General features: G+C 43.9%; 1 protein-coding gene across 2 annotated transcripts in view; it reads right to left on the bottom strand.

The window, feature by feature from the left end:
- Nucleotides 1-4,796: 4,796 nt before the first annotated feature.
- The window catches only part of nr2f6b (nuclear receptor subfamily 2, group F, member 6b), a 22,005-nt gene continuing 3,005 nt past the window's right edge, over nucleotides 4,797-23,796 (bottom strand). The window contains exons 2-4 of one of the 2 annotated variants that reach the window (XM_064936061.1): nucleotides 12,234-12,328; nucleotides 8,532-9,110; nucleotides 4,797-7,328 (exon numbers count right to left, since the gene is read on the bottom strand). In XM_064936061.1, the coding sequence (XP_064792133.1) occupies nucleotides 7,054-7,328; nucleotides 8,532-9,110; nucleotides 12,234-12,328 (949 nt within the window). In that variant the 3' untranslated portion in view covers nucleotides 4,797-7,053. Of the gene's footprint in view, nucleotides 7,329-8,531; nucleotides 9,114-12,233; nucleotides 12,329-23,796 lie in introns of both variants that reach the window. The other variant, XM_064936060.1, reaches the window with a different exon arrangement.

Here is a 23,796-nt window from a genome sequence, read left to right as displayed (position 1 = left end):
GCTCTTGAGCACCGAGCCTGCCCAACCTTACCTGGTTGAATGCTCCCAGTTGCCGTGCCAGTGCGCAAGGTGAAATAGCCCGCACTGGGCTGTGCTGGCAACCGGCAACACCATGCGTAATGCTTGTGCAATGTACACCGGCCCAAGGAGACGCACTGGAGACCAGATGCGTAGAGCCGGCTTCATGGCACTTGGCTCGATGCCCACTCTAGCCCGGCCGATGCGAGGAGCTGGTATGTAACGCACCGGGCTATGCACCCGCACTGGGGACACCGTGCGTTCCACAGCATAACACGGTGCCTGCCCGGTCTCTCTCGCTCTCCGGGAAGCACAGGAAGTTGGCGCAGGTCTCCTACCTGGCTTTGCCATACTTCCTGTTTGGGGCTGACACTCGGGTTTCCAGCCCTGCTTCCGTGCTGCCTCTTCAAACCGCCTCCTCTCTGCTTTGGCTGCCTCCAGCTCTGCCTTGGGGCGGCGATATTCCCCCGGCTGTGTCCAGGGTCCACCACCGTCCAACTCGTCCTCCCATGTCCATTCCTCCTTGCGCTGCTCCTGCTGCCGCTTCTCCTGCTGCACCTTGGGGCGGTGACACTCCCCTGGCTTTGCCCAGGTCCTCTCCCGTTGAGGATCTCCTCCCACGTCCAGAAGTCCTGATCGCGCTGCTCCTGCTGGCGCTCCCTGTCACCACGCCGCTTGGTCCTGTTGTGGTGGGTGATTCTGTCACGGTTTTCCTCCTCTTCATCTGAAGAGGAGAGGCGAGAAGGATCGGAGGACCAATATGCGACGTGGTAAGTGTCCATGGTTCTAGCGGCTCATGAACACAACTACAAAACAAGAAACGTGAAAACCCGAAACAGTCCCGTGTGGCACAAACACTGACACAGGAAACAATCACCCACAAAATATCCAAAGAATATGGCTGCCAAATATGGTTCCCAATCAGAGACAACGATAAACACCTGCCTCTGATTGAGAACCACTCCAGGCAACCATAGACTTACCTAGACAACTAAACTGAACACAACCCCATTAATCTAATAAACCCCTAGACAAGACGAAACACAATAAATCACCCATGTCACACCCTGGCCTAACCAAAATAATAAAGAAAACAAAGATAACTAAGGCCAGGGCGTTACAGTAACCTAAAAATAAATTATTCGAATACTTCTGTTTGCTTTGAGGGGAAAATGACAACACAACCACATTGGCCTTTGATATTGTATATTATTAATTTAATTTAATCTATGAAAGACCATCTGACATTACTGACATTTCTCCATGGACTCATGGGACAGCCAATAAGCCTATTTTCTAACATGGCTACAAACACCACTTCCACTGCTACTATCACCACTTCCACTGCTACTATCACCACTTCCACTGCTACTATCACCACTTCCACTGCTACTATCACCACTTCCACTGATACTATCACCACTTCCACTGCTCCTATCAACACTTCCACTGCTACTATCACCACTTCCACTGATACTATCACCACTTCCACTGCTACTATCACCACTTCCACTGCTACTATCACCACTTCCACTGCTACTATCACCACTTCCACTGATACTATCACCACTTCCACTGCTCCTATCACCACTTCCACTGCTACTATCACCACTTCCACTGCTACTATCACCACTTCCACTCCTACTATCACCACTTCCACTCCTACTATCACCACTTCCACTCCTACTATCACCACTTCCACTCCTACTATCACCACTTCCACTGATACTATCACCACTTCCACTGCTACTATCACCACTTCCACTGCTACTATCACTACTTCCACTGATACTATCACCACTTCCACTCCTACTATCACCACTTCCACTGCTACTATCACCACTCCCACTGCTACTATCACCACTTCCACTGCTACTATCACCACTTCCACTGCTACTATCACCACTTCCACTCCTACTATCACCACTTCCACTGCTACTATCACCACTCCCACTGCTACTATCACCACTTCCACTGCTACTATCACCACTTCCACTGCTACTATTACTACTTCCACTGATACTAGCACCACTTCCACTGATACTAACACCACTACTCCAGAAATAGCACCAGCAGCCAGTGCACCAAGCAGTCCTACAGCACTTCTTGTTAAAATTATGTGTATGTCAATATTTGCCCGAAGGGAAAAAGACAAGCAGAGAAGAAATTAACATTAATATGAAGTGCAGACAAATCATTGTCTTCTGTATGGAATGTTCTTTCAATCCCATGTCTAATACTCTGACTTGCCATAAAGTAGGTAAGTAACAAAATGCTTGCAGTTGTTTCCAATGAGGTTCTAGGGAATTGTGTGGCCAACTTCCTTCATAATGATGTCAATGTTCCTTGGTGTGTACTTGTCATCAAGGTAGTTGTTGATTTTGTCAACATGCCTTGCTGCCTAATCCTCTAACTTCTCTATTGTAACGTGCCTTTACAGGAACCGCTGGGTGAGCTACTGTTGGAGAAGCAGGCCCGTCTACAAACAGAAGGGAAAAATGAGTGTGTGTGTTTTGATGGAGAGAGAGAGCGAGAGAGAGCGAGACACACAGAGAGAGACACACACAGAGAGAGAGAGACACACACACACACACAGACACAGAGAGAGAGAGAGATAACATCAAATGCTGAAGCTGATTAAATAAGTTCAAAAAGTTCTGACTCCAACGTTCTTGTTCAGAAGTCCGTTTAACTATGCTGTTCAGAAGTCAGTTTAACTATGCTGTTCAGAAGTCCGTTTAACTATGCTGTTCAGAAGTCAGTTTAACTATGCTGTTCAGAAGTCCGTTTAACTATGCTGTTCAGAAGTCAGTTTAACTATGCTGTTCAGAAGTCAGTTTAACTATGCTGTTCAGAAGTCAGTTTAACTATGCTGTTCAGAAGTCAGTTTAACTATGCTGTTCAGAAGTCAGTTCTGTCCAAAACTATACTGTTAAGATTTAACTTCGGATTATGTTTACATTCTCCCCCAGTTCTGGCATTGTAATGAACCATAAATACATTTCCAGAAAAACATCATACCTGGAGTTACCACATTAATGATCTCTCCATTTCCAATGTCCACAACCCAGTGGTTGTATGTACCCCTGTTTATCTCAATCATGTCACCAATCTCCATCTAAGTTTAAGGTGGGAAAGAATATATATATGTACAGTACCAGTCAAAAGTTTGGACACACCTTTACTATTTTCTACATTGTAGAATAATAGCGAAGACCTCAACACTACGAAATAACACATATGGAATCATGTAGTAACCAAAAAAGTGTTAAACAAATCAAAATATATTTTATTTTTGAGATTCTTCAAAGTAGCCACCCTTTGTCTTGTTGACAGCTTTACACACTCATGGCATTCTCTCAACCAGCTTCATGAGGTATTCTACAATGTAGAAAATATTTTTTTAAATAAGAAAGACCCTTGAATGAGTAGGTATGTCAAAACCTTTGACTCGTACTGTATATGTCTATTTTTTTTCTTTTTGTTTTACATAATTCCACTTTGACATTATGAGGTAATGTGTGTAGATAAGTGACACAAAATCTAAATGTAATACATTTTAAATTCAGGCTGTAACACAACAAAATGTGGAAAAAGTCAAGGGGTGTGAATACTTTCTGAAGGCACTCTAGGCCCACACAATTATACCTACGGAGGAGCGGCTTCTATGAAGAAACTTCGAATGTCTTTGAACTTCAGAGTGTTTAACGTTGGCCCAGAGATAGCTATCTAACAAGCTTGTGTGTGCATAGCGGCACCAGAATTAAAATAAAACAAGTCTTACCTTTTTGTCGTTAATAAATCCTATGTGAAGCGTAATAACTATAGTATCCTTAACTAGCATTGAAAAAGTCAAACCATTCTTCTCAAAAAAAAACTCTCTTCCTAATTTCTGAGTCACATTTGTAACCTGGGGGCTACCTGGGGGCTACAGTAGACTATGCTTCGGAGGGGAGGGGCTACAGCTATGCTTCGGAGGGGAGGGGCTACAGTAGACTATTCTTCGGATGGGAGGGCTACGGAAATACTTTGGAAGGGAGGGGCTACAGTAGACTATGCTTTGGAGGGGAGGGGCTACAGAAACACTTCGGAGGGGCAGGTAGCCTACATTACATGCACACACACTGGCAAGGATGTCCAGCTGGTAAGCATAGTGAGGGCTTTGCATAGGCGTTTTTGTGGGTCTGGAAAAAAATGACCGGAACATAAAACAACATTAATAGCCTTTTCCTGGTGGCCTAATGGGTGAAATGTAATAACTTCATAATTAATACACTTTTTTTTTTTACGGCCTAAAATCCGGTGTTTCTATGTCAAACGGTTTTGTTATATTTCAGTTTTCTGTGATGTATGTAAAGTGCAATATTGGGATGCAAACTCAAAATGTAAAACATTTCAACTCTGTCTCTGACATGGTACAGGCGTCTTCTTTTTATTAAGGCCCATAACCTTGTGTGTGAGGTGGATACTTCTGTTTCCAAGTACATTTGTTTAAGACCCAGAAACACTCTGCGTGACCCTCATTTAGCCCACTGCAGTAAAAAGTTAAACGGTTCCCATGCTTTTAAAATAACAGTTCTGTTCAAGAAAACACTTCCATTCCATGTTCTGATTCTGTTCCCTGAACCTGTTCCAACCCCTTGTGTTAAAGCAGTTTATGCCACTATTAACACAGCCATGTCTATACTCTAATGCCTTTTTAATGATGCCCGTTGTCCTGCTTTGTTGATAATCTGTCTATCAGTCGCTAACCGAAAGCATTCTCAAATCAACCACAATCAGAGTACTTGTACTTTATTTTTAGTAAAGCAAAAATAGCCATGGTCAGCAGTAGCAATTTTCTTTACATTTTGGTTTGACATCGCAATAAAAACATGATTCTTATGTAGAACTACACAATGAAGTCGTTAGTCAGAATCCCATCAGAGTAAAACAGATTCTTTGATTTCAGGTATTCATACGTCCACTCTGAGTAAGTCATTTGGCAAAAAAAAAGAAAAAGAAGCATGGTCACATGAAATTGCAGTCCAGGCCAATATCACTAAGAGTATGCACTTAGCCTTGTGCACTGTACCGTAGTTTTACTGTTAATACACAGCACACCCTTTAGTCCTTAAAGGGGTCTGTACCTTTAGTTACATTGTATGACGATCACATGAAATGTCTGATCTGAAAGCAACCGCTTCCCCGAGCCCCCTACCCTTCAGGTCGAAGCAGTACGGTCATGGCTCCACCGAGCCTTCTGATAGGCCCTGTGACAAGGCCAACCCTACAGTTAGTTTACTTTCAGGCTCATGACATAATGCTGGTGTGTACGAGGCTTTGATCCCTTTGGGTTTGTCATCCATCACATCACGGAGGGTTCTGAGTTCCGTTTAAGAATGCAAGGGTTCTATTGTCAGGTAATCCACTATACAATCTCTGTCACTGGTATGCAACTTGAGGTAACAACGTATAAGACAGGGGCGACTCGTTGTGACTCCGGATGCGTGTGAGGGGTTATCTATCATATACATTCACCTCTGCTAGCTTGTGCAAGTGTTCGGGCACCATAGCATGTACTGTAGCATGTATGCTATTGCTTATACTATGGAGAGAGCCCGCTATTTGCATAATGTTCAGAGATTTAACATGACCACATATGCATAATGTACACATTACATTTTACACTATAAGCTCAAGATGAATGTAAATCAAAGTCAACGATTTACATGAATAGAGAGGTCAGGACAAAACACAATACAATGGCAGTATGTGGCGTGTCTGTGGCTTCATAATCACTGTGTCTGAATCTCAAATGGCACCCTATTCCCTTCACAGTGCACTGTGTTTGAGTACCAGAGCCCTATGCACTGTAGCTAAGGGGAATAGGGTCCCACATGAGACCCAGGGGCCTAACACAGCAGCCAGAGAGCCCCACAGAGCCTGGGGTCAGAGTCGCGTCGGGCGCCATGGGGATGGAGGTAGTAGTGGCACTGGGCCTTTAGTTACAGTCTGTCTTTCAGAGCCCTGTTCTGTGTTTCAGAGCCCTGTTCTGTGTTTCAGAGCCCTGTTCTGTGTTTCAGAGCCCTGTTCTGTCTTTCAGAGCCCTGTTCTGTGTTCCAGAGCCCTGTTCTGTGTTCCAGAGTCCTGTTCTGTGTTTCAGAACCCTGTTCTCTGTTTCAGAGCCCTGTTCCGTGTTTTGTAGCCCTGTTCTGTGTTCCGGAGCCCTGTTCTGTGTTTCAGAACCCTGTTCTGTGTTCCAGAGTCCTGTTCTGTGGTTCCAGAGTCCTGTTCTGTGGTCCAGAGCCCTGTTCTGTATTCTAGAACCCTGTTCTGTGTTTCAGAGCCCTGTTCTGTGTTTCAGAGCCCTGTTCTGTGTTCCAGAGTCCTGTTCTGTGTTTCAGAGCCCTGTTCTCTGTTTCAGAGCCCTGTTCCGTGTTTTGTAGCCCTGTTCTGTGTTCTGGAGCCCTGTTCTGTGTTTCAGAACCCTGTTCTGTGTTCCAGAGTCCTGTTCTGTGGTTCCAGAGTCCTGTTCTGTGGTCCAGAGCCCTGTTCTGTATTCTAGAACCCTGTTCTGTGTTTCAGAGCCCTGTTCTGTGTTTCAGAGCCCTGTTCTGTGTTTCAGAGCCCTGTTCTGTGTTCCAGAGCCCTGTTCCGTGTTTTGTAGCCCTGTTCTGTGTTCCGGAGCCCTGTTCTGTGTTTCAGAGCCCTGTTCTGTGTTTCAGAGCCCTGTTCTGTGTTCTAGAACCCTGTTCTGTGTTTCAGACAGGTCATTCAGAGAAGTCATGATACAGATCAGGAAATATACTCCAAGACAAATTAATAATTTCCTTGAAATACACGGACAGCTAAACTACCAATGGTTTGATTCCAGCTCCATTCACTGGAAGCTCAGTGTTTGACTCTGTGTGAGTGAGTAGCAATATAGTCCTCCTCTACTAAATCCTCAAGAATTTAGACATTAATGACATCAGTGGCTAATCCCTCTCCATCCCATTCTGGGTTCCAGTTTCCAGGTTCCTCCAGGGTCCTGTGGGTCCCAGGCTCTTGTCCTCACTGCCCAGGGACGTAAGGCCAGCTAATGGAGCTCCCAGAGAGTTGCATGTCCCTGATGAGGGTCTCGATGGGCGTCTTGCCCACCAGGCGCATAAAGAACAGCTGGGAGATGAGGTTGGCGGGCACGGCCCTGAGGGCAGGCAGGCGGAGGAGCAGACGGCCGAAGCGCTGGGGTTGACCCGGGTACTGCATCCTCTCGTACTCCATCAGAGCCACCTGGGCCTTCTCCTGCAGAGACTCTACGTGGACGGGGTCTGTCAGACCACACGCATCTGAAGAGGACAACAGAGGACACACAGACAGACGTAAGCATGGATTTAAAGTCAATCAGAAATGGTTAGTGCTACAATGGAGAACACAGGCAAGAGCTACAGTGGAGGAGAAAATAATGTCTCACACAGCCTGAGATCAATGAGACATGCTGACTGAAAGAGCAGATGTACTATTGTAGAGTTGTAGGTCCATATTTCTCATTTGGACAGAGATATAATGCTTTAAAAGGCTGTTCATTTGAGAAATGCTGACCTACAGACTGACTTTAGAACCTGCATGACTCATTTTGTCTAGATTGAAATACTAGTGGGAGTAAAAATGAACACTCATTCCAAAGTTATGAGCCTGGGCTTGTATCCCACTTCCTCCCATATTCTCTCTTTCTAATCTGAGAGCAGGGAAGAGTTACAGTGACCTCAGAAATTATTCACACCCCTTGACTTTCTCAAAAATGTGTTGTTGTCACGTCCTGACCTTAGTTCCTTTTTTATGTCTCTATTTTAGTTTGGTCAGGGCGTGAGGTCGGGTGGGCATTCTATATTTTTGTTCTATGTTTTGTATTTCTGTGTTTGGCCTGGTATGGTTCCCAATCAGAGGCAACTGTCAATCGTTGTCTCTGATTGAGAACCATACTTAGGTAGCAGAACTGTTTCTGTTTCAGTTTTCGTTCTCTTGTTGTTTTTGTATTTAAGTGTTCTGTTCTATTAAATATCATGAACACTTACCACGCTGCATATTGTTCCGATCTCTCCTCGTCAGAGGAGGACGAATCCCGTTACAGTTGTTACAAAGTGGGATTAAAATTGATTTAATTGTCATTTCTTGTCAACGATCTACACACAAAAAAATCATGACAAATAAAAGACTAATATATATTGATGAGATAAGTATTCAACCCCCTGCGTCAATACATGTTAGAATCACCTTTGGAAGAGATTACAGCTGTGAGGGTTTCTGAGTAAGTCTTTAAGAGCTGTGAGATTTTCAAGCAGATTAAAGTCAAAACTGTAACTCAACTTCACTGTCTTCTTGGTAAGCAACTCAGTGTAGATTTGGCCTTATTGTCCTGCTAAAAGGTGAATTCATCTCCCAGTGTCTGTATAGGGGTCTTGGTTTGGGCCTTAGAGAGACGACCAACCAATACACTGACCTGGAGACAAGAGGGCGGTGGCCTTAGAGAGACGACCAACCAATACACTGACCTGGAGACAAGAGGGCGATGGCCTTGAGGCAGCTGTACTCTGCCGAGTCCACCTGAAGTCGGGTCAGCTTGTCCACCTGGTCCTGGAACACCCTCACCTGGTCCATGAAGGACACCACCCTCTCTGCTGACATGGGCGAGGAGTGGAAGCCGGCGGCGGCCAGCAGTGGGGCCATGTGTAGCGGCAGGGCGGACTGGGCTGCGTTCAGGATGAACAGCTCGCTCCAGCTCAGTCTCAGCAGAGCCACCTGCTCAGAGACGGGCAGCTCAGGGAAGTAGGGGATGTTCCTGGCCCACTCGATGGTGCTGAAGAGGAGGCGTGCCGCCAGCTCACAGATGTTGTCGATGCCCATGACGGAGCCTCCTCCAGCACCTTGCATCTGCTGCTGCTGGCCGTACTGGGGACCATAGCGGCTGCTGGGGTACGGTTCAGCACGGAGCAGCTGGGAGATGAGCTCAGACACTGGCTGGCCGTTGAAGAATTCGCCCCCTACTGGCCCGGCCCCAGTACCACCACCTCCGCCGACCAAAGAAGTGGGACTGATGCCTGAGTGGGATGGAGGGATACGCCCACGCTGGACTGCTGAAGGGAAGAGAGAGAGGGAGGAGAGGGGAAGAGGGGGAGAGAAAGGGCTTTGTAGAGGTTATAGAGGCTGATGTAAAATAGGGGACTTTTTAAACTTTTTTTGATTTGGGAAGGGATGTTAAACTTTTTCTTTTGAGTTGGGGAGGGTTGTTAAATTTTTCTTTTGAATTGGGAAGGGTAGTGTGTTTTTTTTATTGTGCACAGAGGAGCATGGTGTTTTTTTCCCTGGTTTACATGGACCCTTCTGCAGGTTTTACTAAATCATTACCAGGTTTTACTAAATCATTACAGGTTTCACTATAACATCTATTCCACCCTAGACACATTTTCTCATCTGCTTGCATGAGTCTCCCCTATATTAAGGTGTTTTGGTGCTTCCAAAACATTTACTATATCACAGGTAAGTCTAGTCTATCCTGTCCTCTATCCACCATTCATAGTGACAATAGTGATAGGTGGATTGTTTGCCCAGATCTATAATATGCTAACGAGCATCAAACCACACATACAATCATTCAAAGCTGCACCAATGTTTTGTGTAAGCGGAGAGGCCAGGTACGTCATTGCGCATGAAAGAACAGTGAAGACATGAGACACTCAGCTCAGAACGCTTCCCTAATGATCATGTTTAGGGACAATTCACATATCCTACCTAGACTAGCCTTGCAACAAATAACTGCATGATGGTTTTCAAGTGAGAACAACATTCCTCTCTAGGCTGTAAACTGCATTGAAAATGTAATTTGAATAATGGAGCGAAAGCCCTGTCATTTGAATATTTCATTCCATTAATTTAATTTGGATCAGTTCTGGGTCTTCTCTGGACAGTTTATAAGGTCTAGAGAGACATAATGAGATGCGCTGTCATAATGTTCCCAGGAAAGTCATGCTCTCTCTGCCTCCAATATGGCCAAAATATTTGTCATTTCACTTTCAAAATGCATTACCCTTTAGGTGTGGCATAAACACAACCAGTCTCAATGTTTTAATCTCATTAGGCTATTTAAAAATTATCCTGTAGGAATCATCCAAAATAAAATTCCAGCATCCAAACTGTGCAGATTGGGGTGTTGAAAACGCAAACTATGAAGTTGAAGCTCCCCCAAGTCGGTATGCTTTGCTTATTGGTTGTGTTGCATTGGTGGAAAATTTGTTGCATATATTTTATATAAATATAGTATCAACATTTTGAAAATCGGATTTTCACCTCAGGGTTTTCTTGCAAGACGAAAGATATGCTGACAGAGCTGTAGATGCCTAGCCCAAGGGTTTCCCAAACTGGGTCCTGGGGCCCCCTCGTGCACGTTTAGTTTTCTTCTGCCCTAACACTACACAGCTGATTCAAATAATAAACTAATCATCAAGCTTTAATCATTTAAATCCGCTGTGTAGTTTTAGGGCAAAAACCAACATGTGCACCACTTGGGGTCCCCGAGACCCAGTTTGGGAAACGCTGACCCAGCTGATTATTGTCTGCAGCTCTGATCGTAGTGGGGTGGCAGGTAGCCGAGTGATTAGAGCGTTGGAACAGTAACCGAAAGGTTGCAAGATTGAATCCCAGAGCTGACAAGGTAAAAATCTGTCGTTCTGAACAAGGCAGTTAACCCACTGTTCCTAGGCCGTCATTGAAAATAAGAATCTGTTCTTAACTGACTTGCCTAGTTAAATTAAGGTAAATGTAGTGTCTAATGAAACATGCAAGGAGAGTTAGCTTGTCCATGGTGGTCGGCGGACCCTCAAACTCCTGGCCTGTAGCCTGCATGCTGAAGTGTCGAAGTTGATATCCACATTTATAAACACAGGGTAGCTACAGTTACACTATATATATATATATATATATATATATATATATATATATATATATATATATATATATATATATATATATATATATATATATACAAAAGTACAGTATGTAGACACTCCTTCAAATGAGTGAATTGGCTATTTCAGGAGTGATGAGTCACGTTTCACCGTCTGATGGCCAAATCAGGGTTTGGCGGATGCCAGGTAAACGCTACCTGCCCAAATACATAGTGCCAACTGTAAAGTTTGGTGGAGGAGGAATAATGGTCTGGGGTCTGTTTTTCATGGTTCGGGTTAGGCCCTGACCTCAACCCCATCGAACACCTTTGGGATGAATTGGAACGCCGACTGAGAGCCAGGCCTAATCGCCCAACATCAGTGCCTGACCTCACTAATGCTCTTGTGGCTGAATGCAAGTCCCCACAGCAATGTTCCAACAGCTAGTGGAAAGCCTTCCCAGAAGAGTGGAGGCTGCTATGGCAGCAAAGAGGGGACCAACTCCATATTAATGCCCATGATTTTGGAATGAGATGTTCGACGAGCAGGTGTCCACATACTTTTGGTCATGTAGTGTATTTGTGGCCGTAAACACTTGTAAGGGAGGGTGTCCAATTTCTTTTTCAGTACAAGGCGAGGGTCATGTCAAAATATTTTTTACGTTGGGGAGGGGTGGGGAAGTCTTTTTTTTTAATGACACCTCAAGTTGGACCCACTAACCTGGCGAAGGTGATCCAAGCGGTTCCAGGTAATGTGGAAACACTGTGGCCTGGCTTCGTCAGTGCTGTCGTTGGGTGACTCTGACCCCTGAATGAATATCTCTGCTGAATATAGCTCTGGGCTGGTGTCAGCTCAAAGCAGAATACAGGCTGGGTTATTCAACCTTCACACTGCCTGGGAAATGCCTCTGGCACCTAGCCCTGAATGATACGTACTACGTAGTGGTACTTAGAGACTCGGGGTCAAGAGTGTGTTGGTTAGAGGATAGAGCTAAACTGGTTTACAAATACTATGCCACATGAAATAAGTATAAAACATGTTTGCATTTATATGAAACTGTGAGACAGTTTTCCTCACCCATTAACACCTTAAAATAGGGCTTTTAAAATTGAGCTTGATGTAGTTTACAGTGTAAATATGCAAATATTTTGGCCACCTGACAAGAGTTGTGAAATGTCGGCTCTGTTTATAACGGCAGGGGCAAACTATCTTGATGCAGTCAGTTACGATATATGGAACATTTGGATTGGCCTCTGCTTTAGGCATGGTCTGACTGGCGGAGATGTTGTGCAATAGGTAAGACAGGATAGTTACCTTCTTTGCGCATGCCAACACGGAAGCATTTCTTCAGCCGGCAGTATTGGCACTGGTTGCGGTGATGCTGGTCTATCTGGCATTCTCGATTCGACCTGCACAACAGAACATTAAACATAGAACTTAGAATGTGTTATCATAACGAACTTAGAACGTGTTATCATAACGAACTTAGAACATAGAACGTGTTATCATAACGAATTTAGAACTTAGAATGTGTTATCATAACGAATTTAGAACATAGAACGTGTTATCATAACGAATTTAGAACGTGTTATCATAACGAACATAGAACGTGTTATCATAACAAACTTAGAACGTGTTATCATTCTCTCTACAATTTATCTCTCTCTATATATATATAGCTATGTAGGCCAGTATAGCGGTATTCAACTGGGCATACACTGGTTGGATCAATATTGTTTCCCCATCATTTCAATGAAATTTTATGTCGCTCTATAAAAATAACTAAAAGGTTCTAATGATTTGAGTGATAGGTTGGCACTAAATCTGTATCTCCACTGCGCAGTGTCAGCACAATGGACACGGTGTGTGTAGGGGACTATGGAAAGCCACTGGGGTAGGTATGATTCCTTTGGGTTTCCACAAAAAGCGGGGGGGAAACGCTTCTCATCTGTGGTAGGCTATGTGAATAACGAGGTACGACTCCGCCTGTAATATTATGATTTTGATTTATAACTGCGGGGGTCAAGTTTACTGTTGAAGCTGCTTCTCTCAACTCTGCCTCACGCCCCACCACTCCAGAGTTTAGTTAGCTTCTTAGGTAGCTGTAAAATACGTTAGTGTTATTAGCCTTAGCCTATTTAGCTAGCTCAAACCAGCTAAACTGCCACAATGGATATCAGAAATTGGCTTTGCCAAAGTACCCAAACAAAGCCAAAAGGAGGAGAACGTCCAACCATTGAGGCCGCCGCCAAGCCTAGCAGCGCTAATGCTGCCGAGCTCCAGCTAGCTCTGCCTGCATAGCCTGATCTTACAAGAAGATGCAGGACGTCAAGGACGCTGCAACTCTTCTGAAAAAAAGTATGAAACAATCTAGCTGGTTGGTTTTTGATCAAAATCTTGCTTTTAGCGTGTATGATTCTGTCCATGGTGCTGATAGAACGCAGGGAGATTTCAAACCTGTCACTTCTTGGTTAATAGCATTTGAATGTTTATGTTTATTGTGTTATAGCGTGATATAAGCAGAATTCAATATAATTCAAAATGCAAGAACCTAAATGACGCTCCTGGGCAGTAGCTACACATCGTTATGTTTCATCATAGAAATACATTAATTCTGGCCTCCCGAGTGGCGCTGCGGTCTAAGGAACTGCATCGCAGCGCTAGAGGCGTCACTACAGACCCGGGTTCGATCCCAGGATGTGTCGCGACCGGGAGACCCATGAGGCGGTATACAATTGGCCCAGTATCATCCAGGTTAGGGGAGGGTTTGGCTGGCTGGGATGTCCTTGTCCCATTGTGCTCTAGCGACTCCTTGTGGCGGGCAAGGCGCAGTGCACGCTGACTTGTGTTGTACAGCTGGCTTCCAGGTTAAGCTGGCAGGTGCGGTTTGGCGAGTCATGTTTTGGGGGACGCATGACTTGCCTCTCCAGAGCTCGTTAGGGAGTTGCAGAGATGAGACAAGATCGCAATTGGGAGTACATTTAAAAAAAAATCATTCTACTATGGTATTCTTGGTACACTGTAGTAGGCTGCGTCTCACTGTAGTAGGCTGCATCTCACTGTAGTAGGCTGCATCTCACTGTAGTAGGCTGTAGACTGCATCTCACTGTAGTAGGCTGTAGACTGCATCTCAGTGTAGTAGACTGTAGGCTTTATCTCACTGTAGTAGACTGTAGGCTGCATCTCACTGTAGTAGACTGTAGGCTGCATCTCACTGTAGTAGGCTGCATCTCACTGTAGTAGGCTGTCGGCTTTATCTCACTGTAGTAGACTGTAGGCTTTATCTCACTGTAGTAGACTGTAGACTGCATCTCACTGTAGTAGACTGTAGACTGCATCTCACTGTAGTAGGCTGTAGACTTTATCTCACTGTAGTAGACTGTAGGCTGCATCTCACTGTAGTAGGCTGCATCTCACTGTAGTAGGCTGCATCTCACTGTAGTAGGCTGTCGGCTTTATCTCACTGTAGTAGACTGTAGGCTTTATCTCACTGTAGTAGGCTGTGTTTTGGTTATTTTGATCTCCATTCACCTTTTTTTACTGAGTTGGACTACTGTTACTGTAACTAGCCTAAATACAGATTGTCATTATCGATCTGATATTTACTTTACTTACTACTTGGTACCACTGGTTTGTTCCGTTCGCTTTCATTCGTTAGCATTTGCAGTTCTGTCGGCATTGTTAGCCAAACTGTTTGAATGCTTGAATAACAAGGCTACTACTTTCAGCATTTAGTTAGCATTATTTAGTTAGCATTATTTAATTAGCAATATTAAGTTAGCATTATTTAGTTAGCATTATTTAGTTAGCATGATTAAGTTAGCATTATTAAGTTAGCATTATTTAGTTAGCATTATTTAGTTAGCATTATTTAGGTAAGACAGCTGTGTGTACGGCTGCATTCACATATGTTGTTTGTAATAGGTGAATTATAGCATATATTCATTGGCAAAACGGCCTTGCTTTACCGTGTAAAACCATTGTACCATTGTGCTGAAACAGTGCAGTGGAGATGGGCTGGAGGTTTCGCGCCAACCTGTATCCTCAAAAGTCTCTTGGTTTACTGTCATATAGCGTGATATAAGCAGAATTCAATATCATTCCAATGCAAGAACCTAAATAAATGGTGCCACCTCGCCGATTTCAACTGCCCGGTTACACACTTTATCCTGGCACGGAGAGCTGTCTAGGCACGGGGTCTGATAGCTGTGTAGGCACGGGGTATGATAGCTGTCTAGGCACGAGGTCTGATAGCTGTCTAGGCACGGGGTATGATAGCTGTCTAGGCACGAGGTCTGATAGCTGTCTGGGCACGGGGTCTGATAGCTGTGTAGGCACGAGGTCTGATAGCTGTCTAGGCACGGGGTATGATAGCTGTCTAGGCACGGGGTCTGATAGCTGTGTAGGCACGGGGTATGATAGCTGTCTAGGCACGGGATCTGATAGCTGTGTAGGCACGGGGTCTGATAGCTGTGTAGGCACGGGATCTGATAGCTGTGTAGGCACGGGATCTGATAGCTGTCTAGGCACTGGGTCTGATAGCTGTCTAGGCACGGGGTCTGATAGCTGTGTAGGCACGGGGTCTGATAGCTGTGTAGGCACGGGGTCTGATAGCTGTGTAGGCACGGGGTCTGATAGCTGTGTAGGCACGGGATCTGATAGCTGTCTAGGCACTGGGTCTGATAGCTGTCTAGGCACGGGGTCTGATAGCTGTGTAGGCACGGGGTCTGATAGCTGTGTAGGCACGGGGTCTGATAGCTGTGTAGGCACGGGATCTGATAGCTGTCTAGGCACTGGGTCTGATAGCTGTGTAGGCACGGGGTCTGATAGCTGTGTAGGCACGGGGTCTGATAGCTGTGTAGGCACGGGGTCTGATAGCTGTGTAGGAACTGGGTCTGATAGCTGTGTAGGCACGGGGTCTGATAGCTGTCTAGGCACGGGGTCTGATAGCTGTATATCCTGTATAGATGTCTCGGCCTGTATAGATGTCTAGGCCTGTATAGATGTCTAGATGTGTAGGCCTGTATAGATGTATAGGCCTGTATAGATGTCTAGATGTGTAGGCCTGTATAGATGTATAGGCCTGTATAGATGTCTAGGCCTGTATAGATGTCTAGATGTGTAGGTCTGTATAGATGTATAGGCCTGTATAGATGTCTACATGTTTAGGCCTGTATAGATGTATAGGCCTGTATAGATGTCTACATGTTTAGGCCTGTATAGATGTCTAGGCCTGTATAGTCGTGTAGCCGTATAGCCTGTATAATCTTGGTTACCCAGAAGTAAAATTTTCTTGAGAAAGTTTGTCATTTCATATTTTACTTCTGGGGGTGAATGTCCTGTATGATTCAAAATGTAGGAAACAGATTAAGAGCATTTGAACCACTGTGTAGTAAACTGTACAGTAACAGGTCAATGGACAGAGAGAAGGGAAACCATAGGAACGTTATCATTTGGGTCATTTGTAAAATGGCGGTATTCAATCTGAACTGGATAACAAGTAAGCGGAAATCTTCCCATGCAGCATTTTTGAGACAATGTGCAGTTGAGCTTATTTTCCCTTCACACTGTAAACATAGTGTAAACATAGAGTAAACACTGTCAACATAGAGTAAACACTGTCAACATAGTGTAAACACTGTCAACAGTGTAAACATACTGTCAACACTGTCAACATAGTGTAAACACTGTCAACAGTGTAAACATAGTGTCAACACTGTCAACATAGTGTAAACACTGTCAACACAGTGTCAACACTGTCAACATAGTGTCAACACAGTGTAAACACTGTCAACATAGTGTCAACACTGTCAACATAGTGTCAACACAGTGTCAACACTGTCAACATAGTGTCAACACTGTCAACATAGTGTCAACACTGTCAACATAGTGTCAACACAGTGTAAACACTGTCAACATAGTGTCAACACTGTCAATATAGTGTCAACACAGTGTAAACACTGTCAACATAGTGTCAACACTGTCAACATAGTGTCAACACAGTGTCAACACTGTCAACATAGTGTCAACACTGTCAACATAGTGTAAACACTGTCAACATAGTGTCAACACTGTCAACATAGTGTCAACACTGTCAACATAGTGTCAACACTGTCAACATAGTGTCAACACTGTCAACATAGTGTCAACACTGTCAACATAGTGTAAACACTGTCAACACAGTGTCAACACTGTCAATATAGTGTCAACACAGTGTAAACACTGTCAACATAGTGTCAACACTGTCAACATAGTGTCAACACAGTGTCAACACTGTCAACATAGTGTCAACACTGTCAACATAGTGTCAACACTGTCAACATAGTGTCAACACTGTCAACATAGTGTCAACACTGTCAACATAGTGTCAACACTGTCAACACTGTCAACACAGTGTCAACACTGTCAACATAGTGTCAACACTGTCAACACAGTGTCAACACTGTCAACATAGTGTCAACACAGTGTCAACATAGTGTCAACATAGTGTCAACACTGTCAACATAGTGTCAACACTGTCAACACAGTGTCAACACTGTCAACACAGTGTCAACATAGTGTCAACACTGTCAACACAGTGTCAACACTTTCAACACAGTGTCAACACTGTCAACACAGTGGCAACACTGTCAACACAGTGGCAACACTGTCAACACAGTGTAATCACTGTCAACACAGTGTAAACACTGTCAACACAGTGTCAACACTGTCAACATAGTGTCAACACTGTCAACATAGTGTCAACACTGTCAACATAGTGTCAACACTGTCAACATAGTGTCAACACTGTCAACATAGTGTCAACACTTTCAACACAGTGTCAACACTGTCAACACAGTGTCAACACTGTCAACACAGTGGCAACACTGTCAACATAGTGTAAACACTGTCAACATAGTGTAAACACTGTCAACACAGTGTCAACACTGTCAACATAGTGTAAACACTGTCAACATAGTGTCAACACTGTCAACATAGTGTCAACACTGTCAACATAGTGTCAACACTGTCAACATAGTGTAAACACTGTCAACACAGTGTCAACACTGTCAATATAGTGTAAACATAGTGTAAACACTGTCAACATAGTGTAAACACTGTCAACATAGTGTCAACACTGTCAACATAGTGTAAACACTGTCGACATAGTGTCAACACTGTCAACACAGTGTCAACACTGTCAACATAGTGTCAACACAGTGGCAACACTGTCAACATAGTGTAAACACTGTCAACACAGTGTCAACACTGTCAATATAGTGTAAACATAGTGTAAACACTGTCAACATAGTGTCAACACTGTCAACACAGTGTCAACACTGTCAATATAGTGTAAACATAGTGTAAACACTGTCAACATAGTGTCAACACTGTCAACATAGTGTCAACACTGTCAACATAGTGTCAACACTGTCAACACAGTGTCAACACTGTCAACATAGTGTCAACATAGTGTCAACACTGTCAACATAGTGTCAACACTGTCAACATAGTGTCAACACTGTCAACACAGTGTCAACACTGTCAACATAGTGTCAACACTGCAACCACCAGCTCCATGAATCTAAACATGCATTCTTATATCACAGGACCAATATTTGTTTATCCCTGACAGCACTGAAACCTGTTTGGCAGCTTTTTAATTTAATATAGCCCTTAGATAGTAAACAATAAACAAAGGGTCATATTCCTCAGGAGTGTGATGTGGTAGTGCAGTCAATATATTATTGACTATAAACTAGGTGGGAGTGGGAAAGGCACATTTGTATGGTTCTGATAAAAAATGTATTTTGCCATGTGTATATATACAGCTGAAAATCTTAAACATAAACCTGAGTTGAAGCTGCAACACAGCCTAACCCAGAGTGGAATCCCCTAAGGGAAATATGATCTAACAAGTTACAGGTTCTATATTTATGCTGTACATATGATTTATACAAAGGGTGTGTCTAATCCTGAATGCTGATTGGTTAAAACCCACATTCCAGCCAGTGTCTATTCCACAAGTTACCACAGGCTAAATCTATGACATTAAAATGCCTATTTATTCTGTTCCATATGACTGCGCAATCCACTGTTTCTTCAGCCCAGCCAGGCAATTTATAAACTCGATGTCCACTATATAAAGCATCTAGACATTATTTATTTTAGACTAACATTTAGTTATCAACAGTGTAAACCTTGCTGTCTGTCTCTCCGATATTTGCAACATGTGTTTCAATATTCAAATTCGATTTCCAGCTGCCCCATAGTAATGAAGGTGTCGGGACTCGGGACGAGACAGATAGGCATGCAACGTTTCTCCGTCAGCTGGCATAATCTTTATGTATATTTACAAAGAAATGGAAATGGAAAAAAGTGCAGCTAGTTTGCAGTCTTTTCAGCTTCAGTTTGAATCCCTGCATCCCTGGGAGGGGTGCGTCACCTGAGTGGGTTGAGTCACTGATGTGATCATCCTGTCTGGGTTGGCGCCCCCCCCCCTTGGGTTGTGCCGTGGCGGAGATCTATACTCAGCCTTGTCTCTGGATGGTAAGTTGGTGGTTGAAGATATCCCTCTAGGTGGTGTGGGGGCTGTGCTTTGGCAAAGTGGGTGGGGTTATATACTTCCTGTTTGGCCCTGTCCGGGGGTGTCCTCGGATGGGGCCACAGTGTCTCCTGACCCCTCCTGTCTCAGCCTCCAGTATTTATGCTGCAGTAGTTTATGTGTCGGGGGGCTAGGGTCAGTTTGTTATATCTGGAGTACTTCTCCTGTTCTATTCTGTGTCCTGTGTGAATTTAAGTGTGCTCTCTCTAAGTCTCTCTTTCTTTCTCCCTCTCGGAGGACCTGAGCCCTAGGACCATGCCTCGGGACTACCTGACATGATGACTCCTTGCTGGCCGTGCTGCTGCTCCAGTTTCAACTGTTCTGCCATATTATTATTCGACCATGCTGGTCATTTATGAACATTTGAACATGGCCATGTTCTGTTTAAATCTCTACCCGGCACAGCCAGAAGAGGACTGGCCAACCCACATAGCCTGGTTCCTCTCTAGGTTTCTTCCTAGGTTTTGGCCTTTCTAGGGAGTTTTTCCTAGCCACCGTGCTTCTACACCTGCATTGCTTGCTGTTTGGGGTTTTAGGCTGGGTTTCTATACATCACCTTGAGATATCAGCTGATGTACGAAGGGCTATATAAATAGATTTGATTTGATTTGGATTTTTTAGTGACTGTGTTAGCTGTGTTGTTGGCCAGCTCCTCTGAACAACAGTGTCCTGACGAGAGAGCACATTTTTTTTTATGCCAGGTGAAATTGCGACTCATTAGCTCATTGTTATGGATGTATCCAAATAAATGTCACGAGAAAACAGCTTAAACAAATGCAAATGTAGCTACTTTGCTGTTATTCTAGCTGCTTTTTTAAATGTGACTGTAAATTAGCTGTAGATGGCTAGATAGCAAGCAAGAGATAAATGTAAACATTTAGAACGAATGACTGGGTCACGTCCATAGATCCAGAAAAAAAATACTGAACAACTGAGTCGCATCTCTAACCAACGACCAGCCGGCTTGGGTAGCAACCCTAGATTTGTGTCGGGACTATATCTTGTGGAAAGATGAAATAGTATGAATAAATTTATGAAAATTTTATGAATATGTTGGTAACCTGTTGTATAAAGGTGATAATGCCCTCATAGCCGGTGTTTGGAGGATATATTGGTACGGTTTGCAGCATCCGTGCCAATATGCCTTCCAAACACCGGCTTCGAGGGCATTTTCACAAAAATAAACACCATGAACAGAATATGAATTTTTGAGATCCAAGTACACAGTAACTTTTGACATTAACTTACGTGTTTCTTGTACTTTTTCTAAACCTTCTTTTTTTATTATTATGTTATTGTTCTGCACGTGAACATATTTTCTTGTGATTATACAGAGTGGCTGCACCTACCTGCAGAGACGCCGGAAAACGTGTGGCGAGACAGAATTTGCACCAGTACTTTTCAATTTGACCACCACTTTCAAAGCAGCAGCACCTTTCAGCGCATTTTCACAGTTCTACATTTACCTGCCATGTCGCAGTCTACCATTGAAACAATTGAAGACTAAAATGCAGAAAAATTGTGGCACTAGACGCCATTTAAAAAAATATATGAACATGGCCTTACTTGTATTTGCATTTATTATGGATCCCCATTAGTTCCTGCCAAGGCAGCAGCTACTCTTCCTGGGGTTTATTATGGATCCCCATTAGTTCCTGCCAAGGCAGCAGCTACGCTTCCTGGGGTTTATTATGGATCCCCATTAGTTCCTGCCAAGGTAGCAGCTACTCTTCCTGGGGTTTATTATGGATCCCCATTAGTTCCTGCCAAGGCAGCAGCTACTCTTCCTGGGGTTTATTATGGATCCCCATTAGTTCCTGCCAAGATAGCAGCTACTCTTCCTGGGGTTTATTATGGATCCCCATTAGTTCCTGCCAAGGCAGAAGCTGCTCTTCCTGGGGTTTATCATGGATCCCCATTAGTTCCTGCCAAGGCAGCAGCTACTCTTCCTGGGGTTTATTATGGATCCCCATTAGTTCCTGCCAAGGCAGCAGCTACTCTTCCTGGGGTCCAGCAACATTAAAATAGTTATACAACTTTAAAAACATTACAACACATTCATAATATATTTCACAACACACTGTGTGCCCTCAGGCCCCTACTCCAATAACACATTCTACTGTTTGCATCAGTTACCAGATGTGGGATAGAGTTCCATGTTGTCATGGCTCTATGTAATACTGTGTGCCTCCCATAGTCTGTTCTGGACTTGGGGACTGTGAAGAGACCTCTGGGGACATGTCTTGTAGGGTATGCATGGGTGTCTGAGCTGTGTGCTAGTCGTTTAAACAGACAGCTCTTTGCTTTCAACATGTCAATACCTCTCACAAATACAAGTAGTGATGAAGTCAATTTCTCCTCTACTTTGAGCCAGGAGAGATTGACATGCATGATTAACATTATTAATGTTTGCTCTCTGTGTACATCCAAGGGCCAGCCGTGCTGCCCTGTTCTGAGCCAATTGCAATTTTCCTAAGTCCCTCTTTGTAGCACCTGACCACACGACTGAACAGTAGTCCCGGTGCAACAAAACAAGAGCCTGTAAGACCTGCCTTGTTGATAGTGCTGTTAAGAAGGTAGAGTATCTCTTTATTATGAACAGACTTCTCCCCATCTTAGCTACTACTGTATCAACATGTTTTGACCATGACAGTTTACAATCCAGGGTAACTTCAAGCAGTTTAGTCACCTCAACTTGCTCAATTTCCACATTATTTATTACAAGATTTAGTTGAGGTTTAGGGTTTAGTGAATGATTTGTCTTAAATACAATGCTTTTAGTTTTGGAAATATTTAGGACTAACTTATTCCTTGCCACCCATTCGGAAACTAACTGCAGCTCTTTGTTAAGTGTTTCAGTCATTTCAGTTTCTGTAGTAGCTGACGTGTTTAGTGTTGAGTTATCCGCATACATAGACACACTGGATTTACTCAAAGCCAGTGGCATGTCGTTAGTAAACACTGAAGAAAGTAAGGGGCCTAGACAGCTGCCTTGTGGAATTCCTGATTCTACCTGGATTCTGTTGGAGAGGCCTCCATTAAAGAACACCTTCTGTGTTCTGTTAGACAGATAACTATTTTTCCACAATATAGCAGGGGATGTAAAGCCATAATACATAGGTTTTTCCAGCAGCAGACTACGATCGATAATGTCTGAAGCGGCACTGAAGTCTAACAAAACAGTTCCAACAATCTTTTTATCATAAATTTCTCTCAGCCAATCATCAGTCATTTGTGTAAGTGCTGTGCTTGTTGAATGTCCTTATCTATAAGCATGCTGAAAGTCTGTTGTCAATTTGTTTACTGTAAAATAGCATTGGTATCTGGTCAAACACTATTTTTTCCAAAACTTTACTACGGGTTGGTAACAGGCTTATTGGTCGGCTATTTGAGTCAGTAAAGGAGGCTTTACTACTCTAAGGTATCGGAATTACTTCTGCTTCCCTCCAGGCCTGAGGACACACACTTTCTAGTACGCTTAAATTGAAGATATGGCAAATAGGAGAGGCAACATCGTCCGCTATTATCCTCAGTAATCCTCCATCTAAGTTGTCAGATCCTGTTGGCTTGTCATTGTTGATAGACAACAATATTTTTTTTCACCTCTTCCGGAATTCAAACGTACAATTTTTGTCTATTAATAATTTGGTCATATATACTTGGATGTGTCACACAAGCTCATAGATCGGACCCGCCGAGTGCTGAAGCGTAAGAACTGTCTGTTGCTCAGATACAACATGTTCCAAACTGCCTCTGGAAGCAACGTCAACACATGAACTGTTCGTCGGGAGCTTCATGAAATGGGTTTCCATGGCCGAGCAGCCACACACAAGCCTAAGATCACCATGCGCAATGCCAAGCGTCAGCTGGAGTGGTGTAAAGCTCGCCGCCACTGGACTCTGGAGCAGTGGAAATACGTTCTCTGGAGTGATGAGTCATTCTTTACCATCTGGCAGTCCGACGGACAAATCTGGGTTTGACGGATGCCAGGAGAACGCTACCTGGCCAAATGCATAGTGCCAATTGTTACATTTGGTGGAGGAAGAATAATGGTCTGGGGCTGTTTTCATGGTTCGGCCTAGGCCCCTTAGTTCCAGTGAAGGGAAATCTTAATGCTACAGCATACAATGACATTCTAGACAATTCTATGCTTCCAACTTTGCCCTTTCCTGTTTCAGCATGACAATGCCCCCGTGCACAAAGCAAGATCCATACAGAAATGGTTTGTCGAGATCGGTGTGCAAGAACTTGACTGGCCTGCACAGAGCCCTGACCTCAACCCCATCGAACACC

Source organism: Oncorhynchus masou, chromosome 24 (genome assembly GCF_036934945.1).
Source record: "Oncorhynchus masou masou isolate Uvic2021 chromosome 24, UVic_Omas_1.1, whole genome shotgun sequence".
Lineage (NCBI taxonomy): Eukaryota > Metazoa > Chordata > Actinopteri > Salmoniformes > Salmonidae > Oncorhynchus > Oncorhynchus masou.
The sequence above is the reverse complement of the archived record's forward strand: the minus strand, read 5'-3'. Positions and strand labels throughout refer to the sequence as shown.